General features: G+C 33.1%; 1 protein-coding gene across 1 annotated transcript in view; it reads left to right on the top strand.

Annotated features, from left to right (window-relative positions):
- Positions 1-18,422, top strand: part of LOC149904800 (uncharacterized) — a 202,577-nt gene that overhangs the window by 23,632 nt on the left and 160,523 nt on the right. The window contains exon 2 of the mRNA XM_090107233.1: positions 16,971-17,179. Within this exon, the coding sequence (XP_089963359.1) occupies positions 16,971-17,179 (209 nt within the window). The remainder of the gene's footprint in view (positions 1-16,970; positions 17,180-18,422) is intronic.

Below are 18,422 nucleotides of genomic sequence, written 5' to 3' on the forward strand. Positions count from 1 at the left end.
ATTGGATGAGTCTACTTCATTAAGCTATATTTTCCTTTAGACTTCACGTTGTATTTGCAGCTTCATGATTCCAAGCTTCTTGCTAAATTTTATTACTGTAGTTTGATGTGATTCTGCTTATTCAATTATGGAGCAATTTGCGTGTGATTGTTCAGAGTGTGACATGGTTAATTATTAAAGTTATTAAGGTTATCTGCTGGTAGATTGGGTATTATTTAAATGTAATTATTATTCAATGTAACACAAACCACTTAAATTATCTTTTTCACATTTTTTCATTCGTATATTTTTAAACACCTTGTACATTATATTATGTATATAAAACAATGCTATAATATTATTTGATCTAAGAACTTGAATTATTACTTACAATAAATTAGAAATATGATCTTACTTTATTTCATAACAACTTTAATATATCATTAAAGTTTTCGTATTAGATAAGTACACATCATATCAGTACTTACAATCATTACCTTCACAAAAATACCAAATACAAATCTTAATCAATTAAAACGAAGCTGTATTTCGTTCCAATAGAGTCCAATTCAAAGTAACGATAGTATCGCAATCGTGGAGAACAGAATTGCGGGAAATTTGCTCTCGTTTGTTGCTATTACTGCAATATGTGACAATTGCAGAACGCTTTCGATTATATTAGACAACTCTAGCTAGAAACCATATTTGTGTTCCGGCTTTAGTTACGGTAAAGAGCTAATTCGCTTCAATTAAAATGCGTAAAAAATACTTGTACGTCTGCTTGCTATACTTAGGCCTGAATATTATATAACTATTTGTATTTGTTCTATATCTCTCAAATAAAAAAATAAGCATATTATAATACAAGCTGTTAACTACATTATCTTCGTTTCAAAAGCGTTACAAAACTCTATTCTTATCTGTTACATAATTGAATTTTGAGCCAAATGTTCCATCAATCTTCAAATCAAAGTTGTTGTAAACGTAACAAACATAACAGATAAAGAACCAAAGTTACATTCGCATCGTACTAAAGCACAATATACAGTATAAATTGCGTGTATCCTTCAAATAAAGTAAATGTATCCAACACATCCCGATAGTTCAGGGTCGCTAGTTTGTAATATGTAAATCTCAGCGCTGACGGAAGCAAGTGCCAATCGCCAATCCCAGGACAGGATCCTTCGCCAGTCCGTCAGGAAGGCATAGTAATCTTGTCTAACTGGATACATTTAAAGTCGTTTTCCATATAAATTGCTCGTGGCTTGTAATACGGATCGCGAAAAGAGACTATGGCTCGCGTGGGAATGCCCTACTGAAGGTTTATTAGGCCAGTGCTGTAAAGATTATGGGAACAAGTTTTATTTTGCTGAGGGATTTACGAGGGTTTCACGAGTCGAAGGGTAAGGTTACTGCTTTAAATTTTTATGTTATACTTAATGAATATTAAACGGAGTTTAGCCTGATTGGTTTGGTTTTTAAGATGTGTGGTAATTTGTGGATATTTTTAGCTATTAATGATAAATATTAGTTGTACCACCTATGAGTTCGAAAAAGGGTATTGCCGTGTTGATAAAATGTAATTATTAATACCATTGAAATCGTACAGGTGTGTAGGTATCAATTTTTAAGCTATTGCATAGCTTCTATCGCGGGCCTTGAGCGCAGGGACCGAATTGAGAAATTCCGTAACAATAAAACCTCACGCTCCCCACTCTGACGGACACGGAGGTATGGCTTGAAGGCATGCTATGCAATAGCTTTACCGCGGCAGTCCGCGAGTGCCACACGTCTTTTTTGTTCTCATTTTTATAAGACAATTTCTGGTGTTATTTATATATCCTAAAGCTTCAATTACCTTAATATTTTGTTTTTACGTCAAATTTTCAACTTTGGATAAACTATATACAGTCCAAATACTTAAAACTACAAAACTTATATTTTACTTTCACATAGACCTTATATATTCCCCGCTTATAGAGATCAACGTATGATTTCAAGCTCTAAATAAAAGAGACTGTAGAAGTAAAGGTACAATGTATTTTAACATTAAATTTTTGAAAAATTAGACATAAACCTAGAGCTCCGTCAAAGGCCACTTTATTTCAGTCACGCGCGGGCTTGTTAATGAAAATAATAGAACAGCAACATCTACCAGGAAACTAAATTCCCGGAACGTGCAACGGTTTCAAATCGTCGACTGATTGAAAGGTTACACTTCTTAATAAATCCGTTTATAATGATAACTGGACTTACCTGACCTCACCTGAAGCTTCAGCAACTAAGTGCCTGTAGGGACTCTACCTATGAGAGCGTATCATTTATTTCTATGATCGTAATAGGAACATGTCAGGATCGGAAAACAACATGATAGGTATGTACTATGACTACTATCGTATCAAAGTATGTGTATGGACGATTGTTGACGGTCCGTGTAAGTCACGTGATAGTGATCGGTGAAGAAACAATACATTTTTTTTGCCTCAAACCTTCCTGTTACGGTCGTAGTTAAATGTTGTAATAGGTAGAGTAGTAGAGATTGAAAAGGCACTTAATTGCCGAAACTTCAGGTGAGGTCAGTGTACGCTACAGTTCGTAGAAACCCTAAAGCGTAAAATTGTACCCAATTACGGTAGAAGAAATGTTCATTGAAGGATCTAATACGTATTGCAGAAAGTATCTTCGTAAACATGTGCTATAGACAATTATTGCTTACTCGACGACGAACATTGGCTCGCCTGGTGTTAATACAAATTTTCGGTCTTGTTATTTCTCGTTAAATGTGTGGTCTGTGCTATTTGTTAAAGAAAGCATACTCAAACTCAAACATTTATTTATTCAATTAGACTTCTTTTAGAAGCACTTTCCAATCGTCAATACACATTTTAACAATTACCAAGCAAAAGCATTTACTCTTATGGAGTATATACTAGTGGAATGATTAAAAATTTTATAAGTATTTATTATTTTATTAAAAATTTAATAAGTGTCGTAATTTACCGCGTTTAAACTACCGATATTAATTTACAGTCCTACCATCCCGTGACAATAGTCGGTACAGTAGTACTGAACGTAACAGTAGTAGTAATAATGAAAAATTTTATGAATTGGCGAGAATAAATGTTAATGTTATATTGATGAATGATTTCATACTTTTATATTTCTTTATTTTTGGGGTGGAATAAAAATCAAAGATGAAGTTGATCCAGATGAAATAGCTTTACTTTATTTAATAAGCACCATATTTGCTTAGTAAAGTACACGGTTAGAAAATTATTACTTCACAACACAGGCTATGACGTAATCGAGACTTCAGTATTGGGAATGATAACAAAACTACACGAATCCAAAATACATTTCCGTGGGCTTTCCCGTGTCCCACAGAGATCGATATCAAGCTTATCAAATGCTAATGATTTGTGGAAGTTTTGGGTTTCCGATAGAGAAGGCATTAGTGGAACATCATTTGAAAATTTGGGATTTTACTTTTTATTTAATATTTTACTATAATTTATATCTATCACATGTGGTTTGTTTGAAGATTAATAGTTCTACACCACATATTATATATTTGTTTGATTATTATTAATTACGTTTTTTCCTGGACTGAAATTAGAGAACTTATACACTCATTACAAAAATATCAAAACGCTGCTGGTCATGCATATCGGTATACACGTTTCTAAGAATCACCTCTGTTCATATCAAATTGCACTAAAAAATGTTATCCAAATAATTAATTACGTTCAACATCCCATTAAAGTCCCTAAAAATTTTGAGAAAAATTTAATAAGCTTTCAAGAAATTTATTTTCCTCAAACCTTATAGAAATTGCCATTAACTTATTGGCATTGCCGCTTCCAGAGTCGTCAAAAAAAAACAAAACAATATTCCCACGTCATATCCAGTTATAAATAGATTTAGGATGTTGGTCAACTCTGTATTCAGGCTTGCGGACAAAGGGGGCCCCGGAGAGACACTGCTGTCACTAAATATCAACTTTCTTTTTTGTCCGCATTCGCACTGCCCTTTCCAACTTCCAACCGTCATATATCTACGTAATTGGTTTGCGAAATATTGTTTTCATATTGAGATTGAGTTCGGATTCCGTAGAATTTATGTTGTTTTAATTCTGACCTTTCTACGTATCGTTTAGGAAAGAATATATGTTCGATATTATGTAGTTAGTGTTGTTTTTGTCTTATTATGTTTTTTCTTTTATTACAAGTATGTTATTTTGAAAATATTTTATACAATAATGGAAAAATATTAAATAAATCAGTTAAGTTATTTCTGTTAAAGATTTTTGCTACGCCTTTTATAAGCTACAACTGAGAATGTTGGTATTTAGAATTTATACCTACACACATTTTTGTATAAAAGAGGATATTAAATAATTTGTAAAAATCTTTTTGATTTGACATTTAAATTTGTATTTATTTCTCATTTTCTATGAAATTCTGGTAAAACATGATATAACCTTTAATATTATTACAATACAAACAGCAATTAATAACTTCTCAAAGACATTGGATTCTGATTTCAATCTATTGCTACCAAATAATTTGTTCTAAAATAGACGAAACGAAATTCATAAAAGTCGATTAATTCCCGTCCCTTTATATAATTATCTTTCGAGCTTCGCAATAAACAATTTATATTTTTAACACCGAGGTTTATTTTATTAAAATCCCGACACCCGGGTTTGGTTAGGATCACCGTAGAACAAATAAAGGAGGTTCAAAGCCTGTGGTATCGTCGCTTCATGTTTGTACAGAAAACAATTCAGCGAATAAAATCGCTGGAACAATATGTAAATGGTTTTACAAGATACTACTGGTACGATTAGAGTCAAGTGTTGGTTCCTGTCAAATTGCGTTACGTAATGGGCAATTGTTGAAAGCTATCGATTTGTATGATGATAGAGGGGGGGGGGGGGCAAGCATCTCGCCTCGCGGCGCGGCGGTGCTATGAAAAAATTCGGCTGAGTGGCAGTGTTCATTGTAGGAATTCGGATAATTTGCCATGATTTGGTAACTCTTTCTAGTACTAATGGGGGATTATATTATTATGGTTTAAATAATAAACGAGATTCATAAAACTACCACTCATATGAAAAAGTCTAATTAATTATTATTGTTGTGCTGTTCTACAGCAATATGCTGATGTTATTTGTAACTGTCTTGTTCTTCTCAAAACAAGTAATTTTAATTCTATTGAAAAACTATATAAATAAACCAAAAAAAATCATGAAAAACCCTAATCATCAAACCTCGTTCGTGTCACGTCTGCAAATGAGAGCCCTTTCAAACTACAACTAGACCAGTGTGGAACACGCGACGAAAATATCGCATGCAATTTTAGCATTTATGCCGAGGTGTTACACTCTAGATTTGCATATACATATTTTGCGGTGCTTGTGTGGATCCGCGTACCCTTTTAGAGGGACGCTCGTTACTGCGTACATCATTGAAACATGCTAAGGGTCTGTGGCTGGGAGACTTCGAACAAAAAGGAGTTTTGAAAACCGACATGTCGAAACATCAGCTTCTTTGTAACTAAGCGTGGTGATGGTGCTTTGTTTGGAAGCCGTCGCAGTAACGATTCAGGTAACCGACCCTGAGTAGATATTTAAAACGTGTTTACTGAGCACGGTGTAATTTCAAAGGAGGTTGTTGTTGAGCGTATTTGTTTAAAGGACACGGATTAAAAAAGCTCGGGTTGACTAGAGCACTCCAGACTCAGCTTTTCCAGTTAGCAAACGATGGTTGGTAATAGAAATGTAAGCATTTTAAATATATTTTATGACACGAAAACACTCATGTGCCTTAAATTTTACCTCATTAAATTAATAGCTATTTTTGATAAACCAGATGCCAGAGCCTGTTCTTCTACAAAGTGCTTCAAAAGTATAATTTGTTTTAAAATTGACCTAGTTAGTATTTCCCGATCCTACTCTAAAACTTTTTGAAATTAAATAAACAACATTTTTACGGCACTCAAAATGTCGCAATCATCAACCCTACCCTCGAACATCTAACTGAGTACATTTAAATGAATAAAACTATAATTAAAACAGGCCTTGACCGAAGTAAAACCAATTACGTTTTACTCGCTCCATGTTACCCCAATAGAACAGTTTTGAAAGTATGATACAAATAAAAAACAACTTAAAAACGAACTGCACAAGGATGAAGATTATTTGATTGTGTTCTTTCATTTTTCATCACAGGTACAGTCGCTTTGACTGTGAAATCTGATCGAGTGATAGGTCGAATTTTTGCGCGACTGTATTTAGACTTTAGATGGTGGAGGTGAAACGGCGGCGATATAAATTGAATTAGAATTTATCTTTATTGGTTTTATCCTAAGTGTTTGTTGGCTTCATTTGATCAATGGAAATTTTTTCACAAATTGTTCTTTCACAATTTTATGTATCATGTATGGAACATTATTAAGGAGAAAATATTTCCATTGGGTAGAGTTTTAATTTATAATTTGATATTAAATTAATTTTGAGCTGTACTGATAATTTAATCGCAACTTGATTATTAGGCATCGTTAGAAACTCTCATAATTGTTTTAATTTGTTTTGAATTTTGGTGCTACTTTTATTGAAAAGATCTACTTATTCAGTTCGTTAAAGTTACATGGATTCAGCTTGCTATGACAATGCCATAATATATCTATATATGTATTATGTCCTACTGGGAAACTAAGGAAATATTTTAATTCTGTTTTAATCATTTGATATATTTCTTGGAATTAACGTTACGTCTGAGCTCTACAAAACAATATTGTTTAAAAAATCTCTTAATAGGTCCACTTTGGGGTAAAAGGTAACTATATATGGAGTAATCTGCGAATAGAAAATATTTAAAAGATAATGTTTCAAAGTAAATTAACTATAATAGGACCACAAGATACATGTTGAAATGATAATTATGCTCGTTATTGTTACATGAGGTATTAAATTGGTTAAATATATTTTATACTTTGTTAGTGTTTATTATGAGTGATATTATGTCGGTTCTTACTTTTGTGCGTAGAATATTTTTACACGCTTTATATTAGCTTCACCTGTATGTTTGTATGTTTGTAACCGACTTCTTTGGGCGCGATTTTGACCCACTTTAAACGGCCAGATTTCGTTCAAACTTTGTAGATTTATTGAGGACCGATGACAATACACTAATTTGATAAAATAAATAATAGTTTAAAAAAAATAAAAAGCACGCTTTTTATAGAAAACCGAACTAAAAGCGTGTTTTTTAGTTTTTTTTAACTATTATTATTTTATTATTTGTAGTTTTGTCAGAACATGTAGTTTGGGTATTAGGTGTTATTTCTATTTAATTTTCTAAGTTTTCTTCTATTATTAAAAATGATATGAACATTACAGAATTAGCCCTCTAGTGTAAAATATTGTATCATGATGATATTGTTGTTGGTTTTGATTTTTTAAGTCGAAGAAAATGTCGATATTACTTTACTCACAGTTAAAACATACCTATACCTATTTACGACTGTTCTATAAATCGATATAATTCAAATGTAATATATAAAAATAATGGACAATTTTAAAACCGTAGGCAGTCTTTATTTAGGTACCCAAAATCATAACACGTAAAATCAATCACAATAAAACGCTCTGTACCCATTTTATGATCTTATAAAATAAAACATAAAACAAAAGCGGGAATAATTTATAACGATAATTATCCTTTGAGTTATTGCCATTATAAAATATATTAATCTTTATATAAATTGATATTATTGTTGATACGCTAACTGCGCAGTATTACGACAATTGCCTTATTATCTGACGATGGTACAGTTGACTTGGCGAAACGCCAAAACCTTTGTAATACATATTCCTTCGATTTATATCCCAACAGTTCGCTTGTGAATTTTTGATCGTATCAAAGAATGATATATTTGCAAGTTTGAACAAATAGAAACGTGTAAATGGCTGTGCCGATATTCATAGAAGAATCTGTACTAACATTATAAATGCGAAAGTGTTTGTTTGTCCTTCTTTCACGTCGAAACCGCGCGATTTTATGGAATGAATTTTGTATCTGGAGATAGTCAAGAGGTTGGAGAGTGATATAGGCTACATTTTACCGCGGTGTAATATATCATTCCCATGGGAATTTCCTTCAATCACGTGTGCGAACACGCGGGTGGAAAGCTAACGTATATTATAAGAAATAATATAGTCTACTAGCGGTTCGCCCCGGCTTCGCCCGTGGTACATATGAAAAATAGATGTTGGCCGATTCTCAGACTTACCCGATATGCACAGAAAAGTTCATGAGAATCGGTCCACCCGTTTCGGAGGAGTATGCAGACTAACATTGTGACGAGAATTTTATATATAAGATACTCAATTTATAAATCCTATTAACATTGAAATAGTGTTTATATAGACAGAAGCCCTCAAATTGTTTTCATTTATACAGGGATTTAATGGAAACCTTACTAAAAGCATAAACACTAATTTACATTCAAACGCTTCAAAAATAATACATTTCACATTGAACTAAAAATTTATCCGAAAAATCAACTTCACTCATAAGGAAAAATAATACTACGATTATAGTGCACTGTGCAAGATTACAAGTTTCATCGAGGTCATTTTAGGTGTTTTTGGTGATAATAACCAAACAATAAAATATAACAAGAAGACTTGTGTTATTAAAATTAAAGAGTATTATTTATATTCAAATTAATTTTATACATTGTATATGATGTGTATTTATATTATCTTTGTAAAAACGTATGATTTCTTTATACTAAATAGCTCCTAAATATCAAAAAACATTGCATTTGACCCAAACAACCTTTTCCTTTGTAATCGTTTTCCTCAATATTCCATCGAAATAGGTACCTACTTGTTATTGGTGCCTTTGGTATTACATATTATTATTATATATTTTCCTCCATTATATAGCTTGTTTTCGTTCTTATTCAGAAGATATCTATGTTTAGTCGGTAAGCTTCAAGTTTTACGTACTGTCAAATAATCTATCTAGAAAAGTTGCAAACAAAATTATCTTTAGATATCTATTTCATCTTCACATCGTGGCGAAGAACGAAAAAACATGATTAAACTCATAAAATCATTGTACAAAAATTGAATTAAATCTGTTTCTGTGGGTCAAAATCGAGTATAAAGGAGTCGTATGTAAGCGACTCAACACTCAGATGAAGGAAATAAAAGTGTGTTAAAAATATGGTAGAGGCGGTAAAGTAAAATATAGGAACGTAAAAAGACCATGAAATAGAGTACCTAGACCTCTTTGTGAATATCTCTGAAATTCTTCGTACAGTTATGAACAAAACACAATGAAAATAATCGTGATGTACGTGTTAGCAAGCAGATAAACGGCTTATTATTAAAGAACTTTACATATTTCTAGGAAAAGGTAAAGTTTTAACTTTGTTGTTTGTAATATCTGTTACCTAGAAATGTCTGCGCTATATTTGTACACCTTTCAAATTACACATAAATTAAATATCAACTTCATATTTGTACAACATGATGTTCCACGTTCCCTTTAGATTTGGGAACAAAGTGATTCAAATTCCAGCAAGACTATGATAAAAAATAGTTACAATATAAGCCCAGTAAATCGGGCCCAAGTCAATATTATAGCCATACTTCAAAGTATTAGCTCGCTTAACAAAAAGCTACATGTTGCTATCTCGACTCCGCAGCTGGTTAACGGCGACCCGGATCAATGTGGATAAAAAATACCGCTTCCTTTGTAAATCTATGGATTTTTATATAATAGCGCATACAATATGCGGTGTGTAGGAAATATTTGGTGCCCTGTTAAGTTTTGATCGATCTTATAAAACTACTAGCTGTGCTCCGCGGTTTTACCCGCAGTGCTCCGCTCCTATTGGTCTGCGAGCGAGATGATATATTATCATATTATGATAAGTGAAATGTAGTCTTATGAATGGAATTAATACGGGTTTGCTAACCTACGGGCCTGAAGTATTGTAAAACATTTATTTGAGCTTTTGTATAAGCGTACCAACCGAGAAATGATATAAATTGCCTGCGACATATGCATTTGCATAAGCGTAAACTAACTGAGAAATCATAGAAATTGCCTGCGACATAATATCTATACTGTCAATATAAAGCTGAAGAAATCGTTTGTTTGAACGGACTAATCTTTTGAGCTGTATTTTGAATTTCTTTCACTGTTGGATATGTACATGATCCCTGAAGGCTGTAGGCTATTTATGTACCTATCACGGGTGAAACACATAGATAAGTCATATCAGATGCGGCCTATAATTGATATTGTATAAATGTATTACAAAAGTCTAATGAGTAATTAAAACTAATAAATATACGCACATTTATACTCCTTACAATGTAATTCCAACAATATAAGATGTACAAAGAAAGGACGATTACGCTACAACCATGTTTTAACTAATTTAAATTCGCACGTTTCTCATATAAACGTGGTAATATACCGCCAAATGTACACCAGTAAAACATGATCTATAGAATCCTCTTTCATTTCACGAAGCTTTTAATTTTCTTTGAATTTTTAACGCTCTGGGAAGTGAGAGGTTGTTTTAACGTTCTGTTAGGTACAGTCAGCATACAATTACTTATTCATTTTATTATCTTTTATTTTATGAGAATTTATTTGAATGGAGATTGTTATGTGGAATTAATTTTTAATATATCTACACTTTCGAGAATTAAATTCTTTTGTAGAGAAATATAATGGATCATTTACTCAATTCGAGCAATTTATTTTTATTGAATTGACTCAAAATTATTTTTCTATGCATGAATGAATTACTGAATGATAATACTTTTGTAAATACGTTTCTTATGTTGATTTTATAACAAATATTACTTACTTATATCACATAACGAAACAGCAACAAGTAAAATATCTAATAAAATAATTGCAACACAGTGAGAAATACCTCACTGTAAAGCGCTATTAATACCGGTTTTATTTGCTGACGTTACGGTTTGAGCGCTGCCAGTGTTGTGGTTTTAGGCGCCAACGTTTGACAGGGCATTTTGATTCCAGTGGCAGATATCCAGTACGTTCGTGCTTTTGATTGCCCCTCTCTATGGGAATGCCAATTTGGTCTAGTTAAAGATTAACAATGCTTGAATATTAATTGTTTCAGACATTGTTTCAGTTGGATTTAGGGGATGTGGGGAAGCGATGAGCGATGTATTTAGGTGCTAAATATGGTTCCGTAGGTTTTAAATTAATTGTGATAATATGTTGTATTGCTCTACAGTCTACATGTTATTGTTATGTAATGTTATATTGTATCTATACCGACAATTAATGAATTTGAGAAGTTAATAATAACGTACACTAAACACTAATTTAATTGAAAATAACTAGCAACCACTACAAGATTCAATCGCTTGACTACGTGAAAATATTAAACATGCTAGACCATTTCCAGCGACGACACATATAATATTATGTTGCTAAAACAGAATAACGGAAGTACTTTTAAATACAACGTTAACTTTTAAATACATCTAAAATAATAAAAACAAAATAGTATTTCTAATAATCATTTTAAAGCCGCATTGGCAGCCAGCCACAAGAATCAAACGCTACAAACCCCAGGACAAAAGCTGGCATTGTGTATTCAGCTTGCGTCCTACATGAGGACAGAGGAAATTTATAGAAGACATAATTGGTTTCGTATTGGAGCGCGGGTCCATTTCGGTAATGGACGCCGCAGCGCTTGATTTGATACCTACGAATTCTGTTACATTGCTGATTTATTTGGCAGCGGACTAATGGTCCACTCGTTCCATTAACTTTTCATTCGCAAATCGGATCAGCTCCAATATGATCAAATGAGGCGGGTTTTCTTTTTTCGGGCGGACCTGTTGGTTGCACTTTAGTCGTAATTTGTAATTGGCTGCTAATGAATTGGCTACCTTTTAGCTATAATTGCGAAAGTGGAATTATATACCTATAGAGGAAAAATTACATGAGTATAATGATTGGGTATTAATAAATACTTTCATGTTTTCGGTAACATCTAAAATAATAAGAAAGATTTTCTTATTAAATCCAATGCCTATATGGATTATGGAAGTGAATGTAAGATTTGTTTGTTTGTATTCTTGATCTGTAATGCTTGAAGGAAATTACTTCGCTTACTTTTTCCGTCGTCTTAAACACATCAAATTGCAATCTTTTTACACACGACAGTGTTTTGTTAGAAGTTAACACTTATAGAATACATATCTTGTTCACTAAATACCACATCCAAAGCATAGTGCTTATGCGTTTTACCAAAATAAAAAAACAAACCATCCGACAAATTTAATAACGGGACATCAGCGTGACAGCGTTTAAAAGTATCATATTAAATAAAGCGCTTACTATTTTTTATGAAAAATCAAGGCTATTAAATGTCGTCAAGTTACGTTTTTTAATATTAATATCCGCTGGCGGTCTCGGCCACGAAATATTACGCTTCGGATCGGATGCACGCTGTCAATTGGCTTGATCGATGTTGCCAGCGGCTAAAATGCACGGTCATGGATACAGATTTTTTATTCTGTGCCACAGATAAAATATATCGTTGTGTTACAGTCTCCTTTTGAACTGATTTATGTTTGTTGAATTTATATTTTTGGTTTTATGGCATTCAAATGCTTTATAAATATAAATTTATAAAGAATAGAAAAAATTCGATCACGAGGCGGGACTTGAACCCGCATCCTTCGCGCCATTCCGGGGCGGACAACAAAAAAAGGTCGTGTTCCATCGTTACAATATTGTATTCACTGAAAAGTGCTTCATATTGGTTGAAATGGTTGTTAATCATCTCAATAGATGGCGCGCGGTGTGTCCCTTCAGACACATAAAACTGAAAGAATAGAATAAATTCGATTGCTCGGGCGGGTCACGAGTGGCTGAGTTGGTCAGGCATCCGCCCCGGAATGGCGCGAAGGATGCGGGTTCAAGTCCCGCCTCGTGATCGAATTTTTTCTATTCTTTATAAATTTATGATTTATGTTTTTTTTGTTCTGTGCCAGTCTTCTTTTGAATTGAATTATAGTTTTTTTTGTTTTATGCCATGCGGTTTGTGTGTCAAAATTGTATGAAATAAAGGTAGAGCCACTTATAAAGCTCATACCTACTCATAAATCAGAGCCGTGCTAAAGAGAGCTTATGAGTTAATCAATTTAAAGGGCCCTGAAACATACTCTCTGTACGTGGAAAGGATAATAATTAATGTAAAAAATATTAAAGTAACAATCGAAAAAAACTCTACCAGGCCAAACCGGGGAAAACAGCTAGGTATTAAATAATTTCGATTAAAATAAATGTTATAAAGTAATGTAACATCTTTGATAACCCTATATTGAATAAAAATTAAACTTAACTATCATTTCTTATATTTTGACTGAAATTGAAACGCAAAACTTTATACACAATCGCTGTTGGTAAACGGTAAACTTTTTGTACGAGTGTTGCCTGTCGCTTTCGGGCCTTTGAGAGATTTTTCATATAAGTCTACAGAATTATTTGTTTGTAATACAGATTGGATATTACGAATTTATTTTAAAAGAATAACAGTATTTGTAGTCAGTTTTACGACTTCTGGTTATGTTTCATAATTATAGTTTACATAGACCGGGAGATATTGACACAAAATTTCGAGTCATTTGTAATAGGATGGCGGTTCTACAGGGGTCTTAGTACGCAATGACAAAAAGAAAAATGATGGTGTGAACGCTGGTACCGGCGGCTTAGTCGCGTGGGCGTTAGTCGAACTCGTCGGAAAAATAGCGAAAGTCAAACCCTGTAGAACCGCCATCCTGTTACAAATGACTCGAAATTTTGTGTCAATATCTCCCGGTCTAACAGGTCAGCTAAGATAAAAATAATGTACGATGTCAAAAGTGTTACGGTGCATTTACATCAATCAAACGTAAAGCTAGAGCAAGAGCAAGAGCATTCTTTTGTGATCTATTAGTGTAAAACTCGTATTCGTGTTATATTAAATAACACGAATACGAGTACGATAAGAACTTTGCATAGAATCTTTGCGAATGCAATAAGAATAACGAAAGAATGCTCTACGCCTGTTCGCCTGCTTACACCAAAACCAAATACAACTAATAAGTCAATCAAAAAGTAAAACTAATACATACATCGAAACGTAGAGACGCCTTTTATGAAGTCGTTTAAAATACCATTAGAAATTTTATCGCCAATTTAATTCACAAATGATAGTTTGTTCAAGCTCACTGAACAGATCGTTTAATTTATAACAGTCGAACACTTAGCCAATTATACACGATTTAATGTTAATTATTATATTGGACAATACAATATTTATGCTTTAAATGCCATACAATCAACCAATTGTTGTTTAAATTTTCGATTAGTGTTGTGCTGTAGTAATTTATTTGTTTGTACAGTTTATGTGACGATTTTTAGTGAGAATATTGATAAATAATTTGGAAAATCCAAAAGTGCACGCCTCATAATTTTTTTTTAATAAATATTTATTGATTATTATTTTTGTTTATTTAATAACAATTAAACCACATCGAATCAGACCCTGAAAAATGAAAGGGTTCTATTCCTGAGCATACTCAAGCGTAAGAGAAAAAAAAAGACTCGATTAGTAAAGTATTTCGGTCGCTATCGTGTTAACAAGAAAAAGGATCCGCACATACAGACACACGGACGTCCAAGACAGAACTTTTTTAAACTGTTTTTTAACTAGTTTAAATAACAAAAATGATATCAAAAATATCATGAACGTTAAAAATAGTGTTTTTTCTTAATATGTGTGTGTATGTATTATCTTACAAGTGCAATGTATGATACATAAAAACATTTTAAGTTTGAAAAATCAGATGTTTTGCGCGAAGTGACAGTAGTACCCACCTCAACGCTTCGCTTATGAGGCGTGCAATATTCCTTTGGTGTTCCAGGTTTTTTTTGTTATATTGACTATAAATCCAACAACAGTATAATATACTTATTTTAATAATGAATAAGATATTTTTTAGCGCTGAAAATCCATGGTGTTGCGTAATAGAGCTATATTTCAAAAAGACACACCTGCAAACGTAGTGGAGAGCTTTTATTTCTAATATTATATTATGATGGGTGATTAAGATTAAAATTTACTATGAATTGAATAATGTTCCTTAATTTCTTCAAATATTCTACGTCATCTGCTAATTGATATCAATTTTGATAGTCACTTGTCACCCGTAAATTGAATTGCATACAAAATTACTATGCAATATAATAAGCTAGTATAATTACATATATAAGTTGTTGGATTGTAATCACATTACACTGGCCGACGCTTGGTGTAACTTAATTGTTTGCTTCGTGTAGTCGTGAGCAAAGAGTTACGTCTGAATAGTAGCGGATCTTAAATATAATGTAGTGATTAAATCAATAAATTTAATAAAATAATTATAACAGGAATGATGTATCAAAAATTCTAAGGAAAATACGCGTTTTCGTTTTTGTATATTTTTTTTTATGATAGATAACTATAAGGGTGCACTCACACACATCAGTCACCGTCAAGTCACCGATGACTGATCGGTGACGGTTTGTGTACGTATCCACAAACACCAGTCACCGTCATGTTGTCCGTCAGTCACGTCGCCGGTTTGACTGAATCATTGAACACATACATCAGGTTAGTCAGTGATTAGACGTGTGTCACGCTAGAGAACATGTAGCAATTATTGACGGTAGCACGACGCTGACTGAACTGAGACGTGACGGCACCGGGTGAGTGGGGATAAAAGTATGATACATGTATGGAAAGATTATTTGACGTGCCTGACCGGTGACGTCACTGATAGATTTCGTGCCGGCGACTGTCGTGTGGGAACAGAGTCATACTAGATCTATTGATACATATTTTTTTTAATCCTGTCCGGTGACGTGCCGTGACGGTGACTGATGTGTGTGAGTGCACCCTAATAGCCTACTCTACTTCACTAAGGGCTGATTTTTCAATCCTTGGTTAAAACTTATTCGTCGAATAATGTATAAAACTACCATTTTAAAAACGTATTCTAATTGCCCGTATTTGACAATTTACGTGACATTTTAATATTATCGTGTAATACTTTATTGGACGGATAAGTTTTAACCAAGCATTGAAAAATCGGCCCTAAGTCTAATACTATCGTAGATTATAAAAATGTATTGGCTATGAATTGTGCCGGTATATTACGATTAGAGCCTTCAAGACGATTCAAAACAATGATATCGAAATACTCACGTATTAGTCTTATTTCCCATTAAAGAAGCTAACAATCGAATTATGCGAATTATTCATTCCAGTCAAAATTAAATAATCGCTAAATTAAGCGGACAATGCGAAAAAAGGAATGATTAATTTAGAATGAATAAAATATTACACCGCTGTCAGTTGGGCGCGGTTTCGTGTTAATATACGTCGGCTGATGGCGGTAAAAGAAAAATACGGTTTTCGGACAAATGCCGCTGTAATGTGGGCAACACTGGGAAATTGATTGCTGGCTTGCAGAGTTTTGTTGCCGTTCGCTAAATAAGGGAGAATTACGTGAATTCAGTGTCGCTTATTTTGTGCTTTCTTTTTCTTTATTAGATTATGTTGTTTGCGCTACTTAGGGTCTTATGGTTATTTAAAGAGGGTGTGTTTGTTGTAGAGCTTTTGATGGTGGGGTTTTATCTCTATATGCGATTAGTTTACTAACCACTTGTATTGTTGTTAATCAGATACTATCAACCATACTTATATTGGCGAAAATTTAGAATTGCCAAAATTAGGTCTATATATTATCATAACTCTATCATTTAATTTCTAACAATTATGTAAATCATGTAAAATAACAGACCACATAAAACTACTCAAAGTATATTTTATCCCAAACATCACTTAATTATCATCGAAACTAACTGAGCATGTCTTTGTTACAGATACCATAGCATTACGGGATGTGCAAATGATCGCACCGTCAGCTGTCAAGCTTGGTGACACAGTCCTGCTCGGCTGCAAATGGGCTCTAGAAGGGAACGAGACCCTTTACAGTGTGAAATGGTACCGAGGCAGGCAGGAGTTCTTCAGCTATTTGCCCAAGGAGTATCCTTTTACCAGGATATTCGCACAGCCTGGGATTGATGTGGATGTAAGTTTTATATGTCTATCATGTATGTTATACTATTTTGTCCTGGCTTCGACCGACTGGATAAAAATAAGCTATGTAACTTGGTAAAGATGAAGCTTTGGTAATGCCGAAGGAATCTTTCGAAGTTGGTCGTTCGCAGTTAGGTTGGTTTTGAATTAAATCGTACCAAGAAAATCGAATCTAATCTACCAGTATAATTTTTGATTTATATAGAGATGTTGTCTTTACCAAGAGAAACAGTTATGAAATAGATCACTTTTACGAAAATAATTTCAATCGGGGTAAAACCGGAGCACGCGACTAGTTATTTACATGTATATTGTTTTATCTTCTTATATATAAAAATGAATCGCAAAATGTGTTGGTAAGCGCATAACTCGAGAACGGCTGAACCGATTTCGATAATTCTTTTTTTATATAATTCCTTGAAGTACGAGGATGGTTCTTATGTAGAGAAAACGTAAATATGTACCACGGGCGAAGCCGGGGCGGACCGCTAGTGCTTAATAAGTTCAAGCTTAATCTCTTTTCTAAGTATTTCATGAGCTTAGAAAAGAGATTAAAAAAATACCTAGTATTTTTTTTGGCTCCAAGATTTAATTTGAAAATAACTCCAACAATATTATTAGATTAAAAATGAGAGCTTTACCTAGATGAAAAATGTGTTTATTTTCATTTAATCGCATTTATATTTATATTATACGTACAATGTTTGGAGGTTATTAAGAGGTTAAAATAACAATGATTACTTATAATGTTTTTTATCATACTTTAAACAAAAGTAAAATCCTATAAATTATATTACTAATTATTGATCGATCGATCGTATGAAACGTAATATTAATACATAGACCGCATTTATTTTAATTCGCGTAACATTATTTAATATATTTAATTTGCTTATACTTAAAAAAAATTCTAAATTGTTTATTTGGAACAATAAAAACACACATTACAAGTACTTTATGAACGATGGCACTCATAAAAACGTAAATAAGCTGCGGCACAGGTGCCAAAAACTTACTTCTGATGTTAAGATATTCTTTAAAAATAAACGTATCTCCATGTGATTAAAATGATTAGACAATAAACTAACCTCCAACTTACTAAAGAAGTTAGAGAACTTCCATGAATTCCTTTGAATATCAACACCGGATTATATAGTTTATCACACAGATTTATCTCGGATAATGAACGCTTGAAGCTATGCCCTGTTTCAATACTGACATGGCTGGAGATATGC

The sequence above is a fragment of the Colias eurytheme genome, chromosome 11, assembly GCF_061535395.1.
Source record: "Colias eurytheme isolate Ceu_HAF_F1 chromosome 11, ilColEury1 Martin Lab GWU primary, whole genome shotgun sequence".
Taxonomy (NCBI): Eukaryota; Metazoa; Arthropoda; class Insecta; order Lepidoptera; family Pieridae; genus Colias; species Colias eurytheme.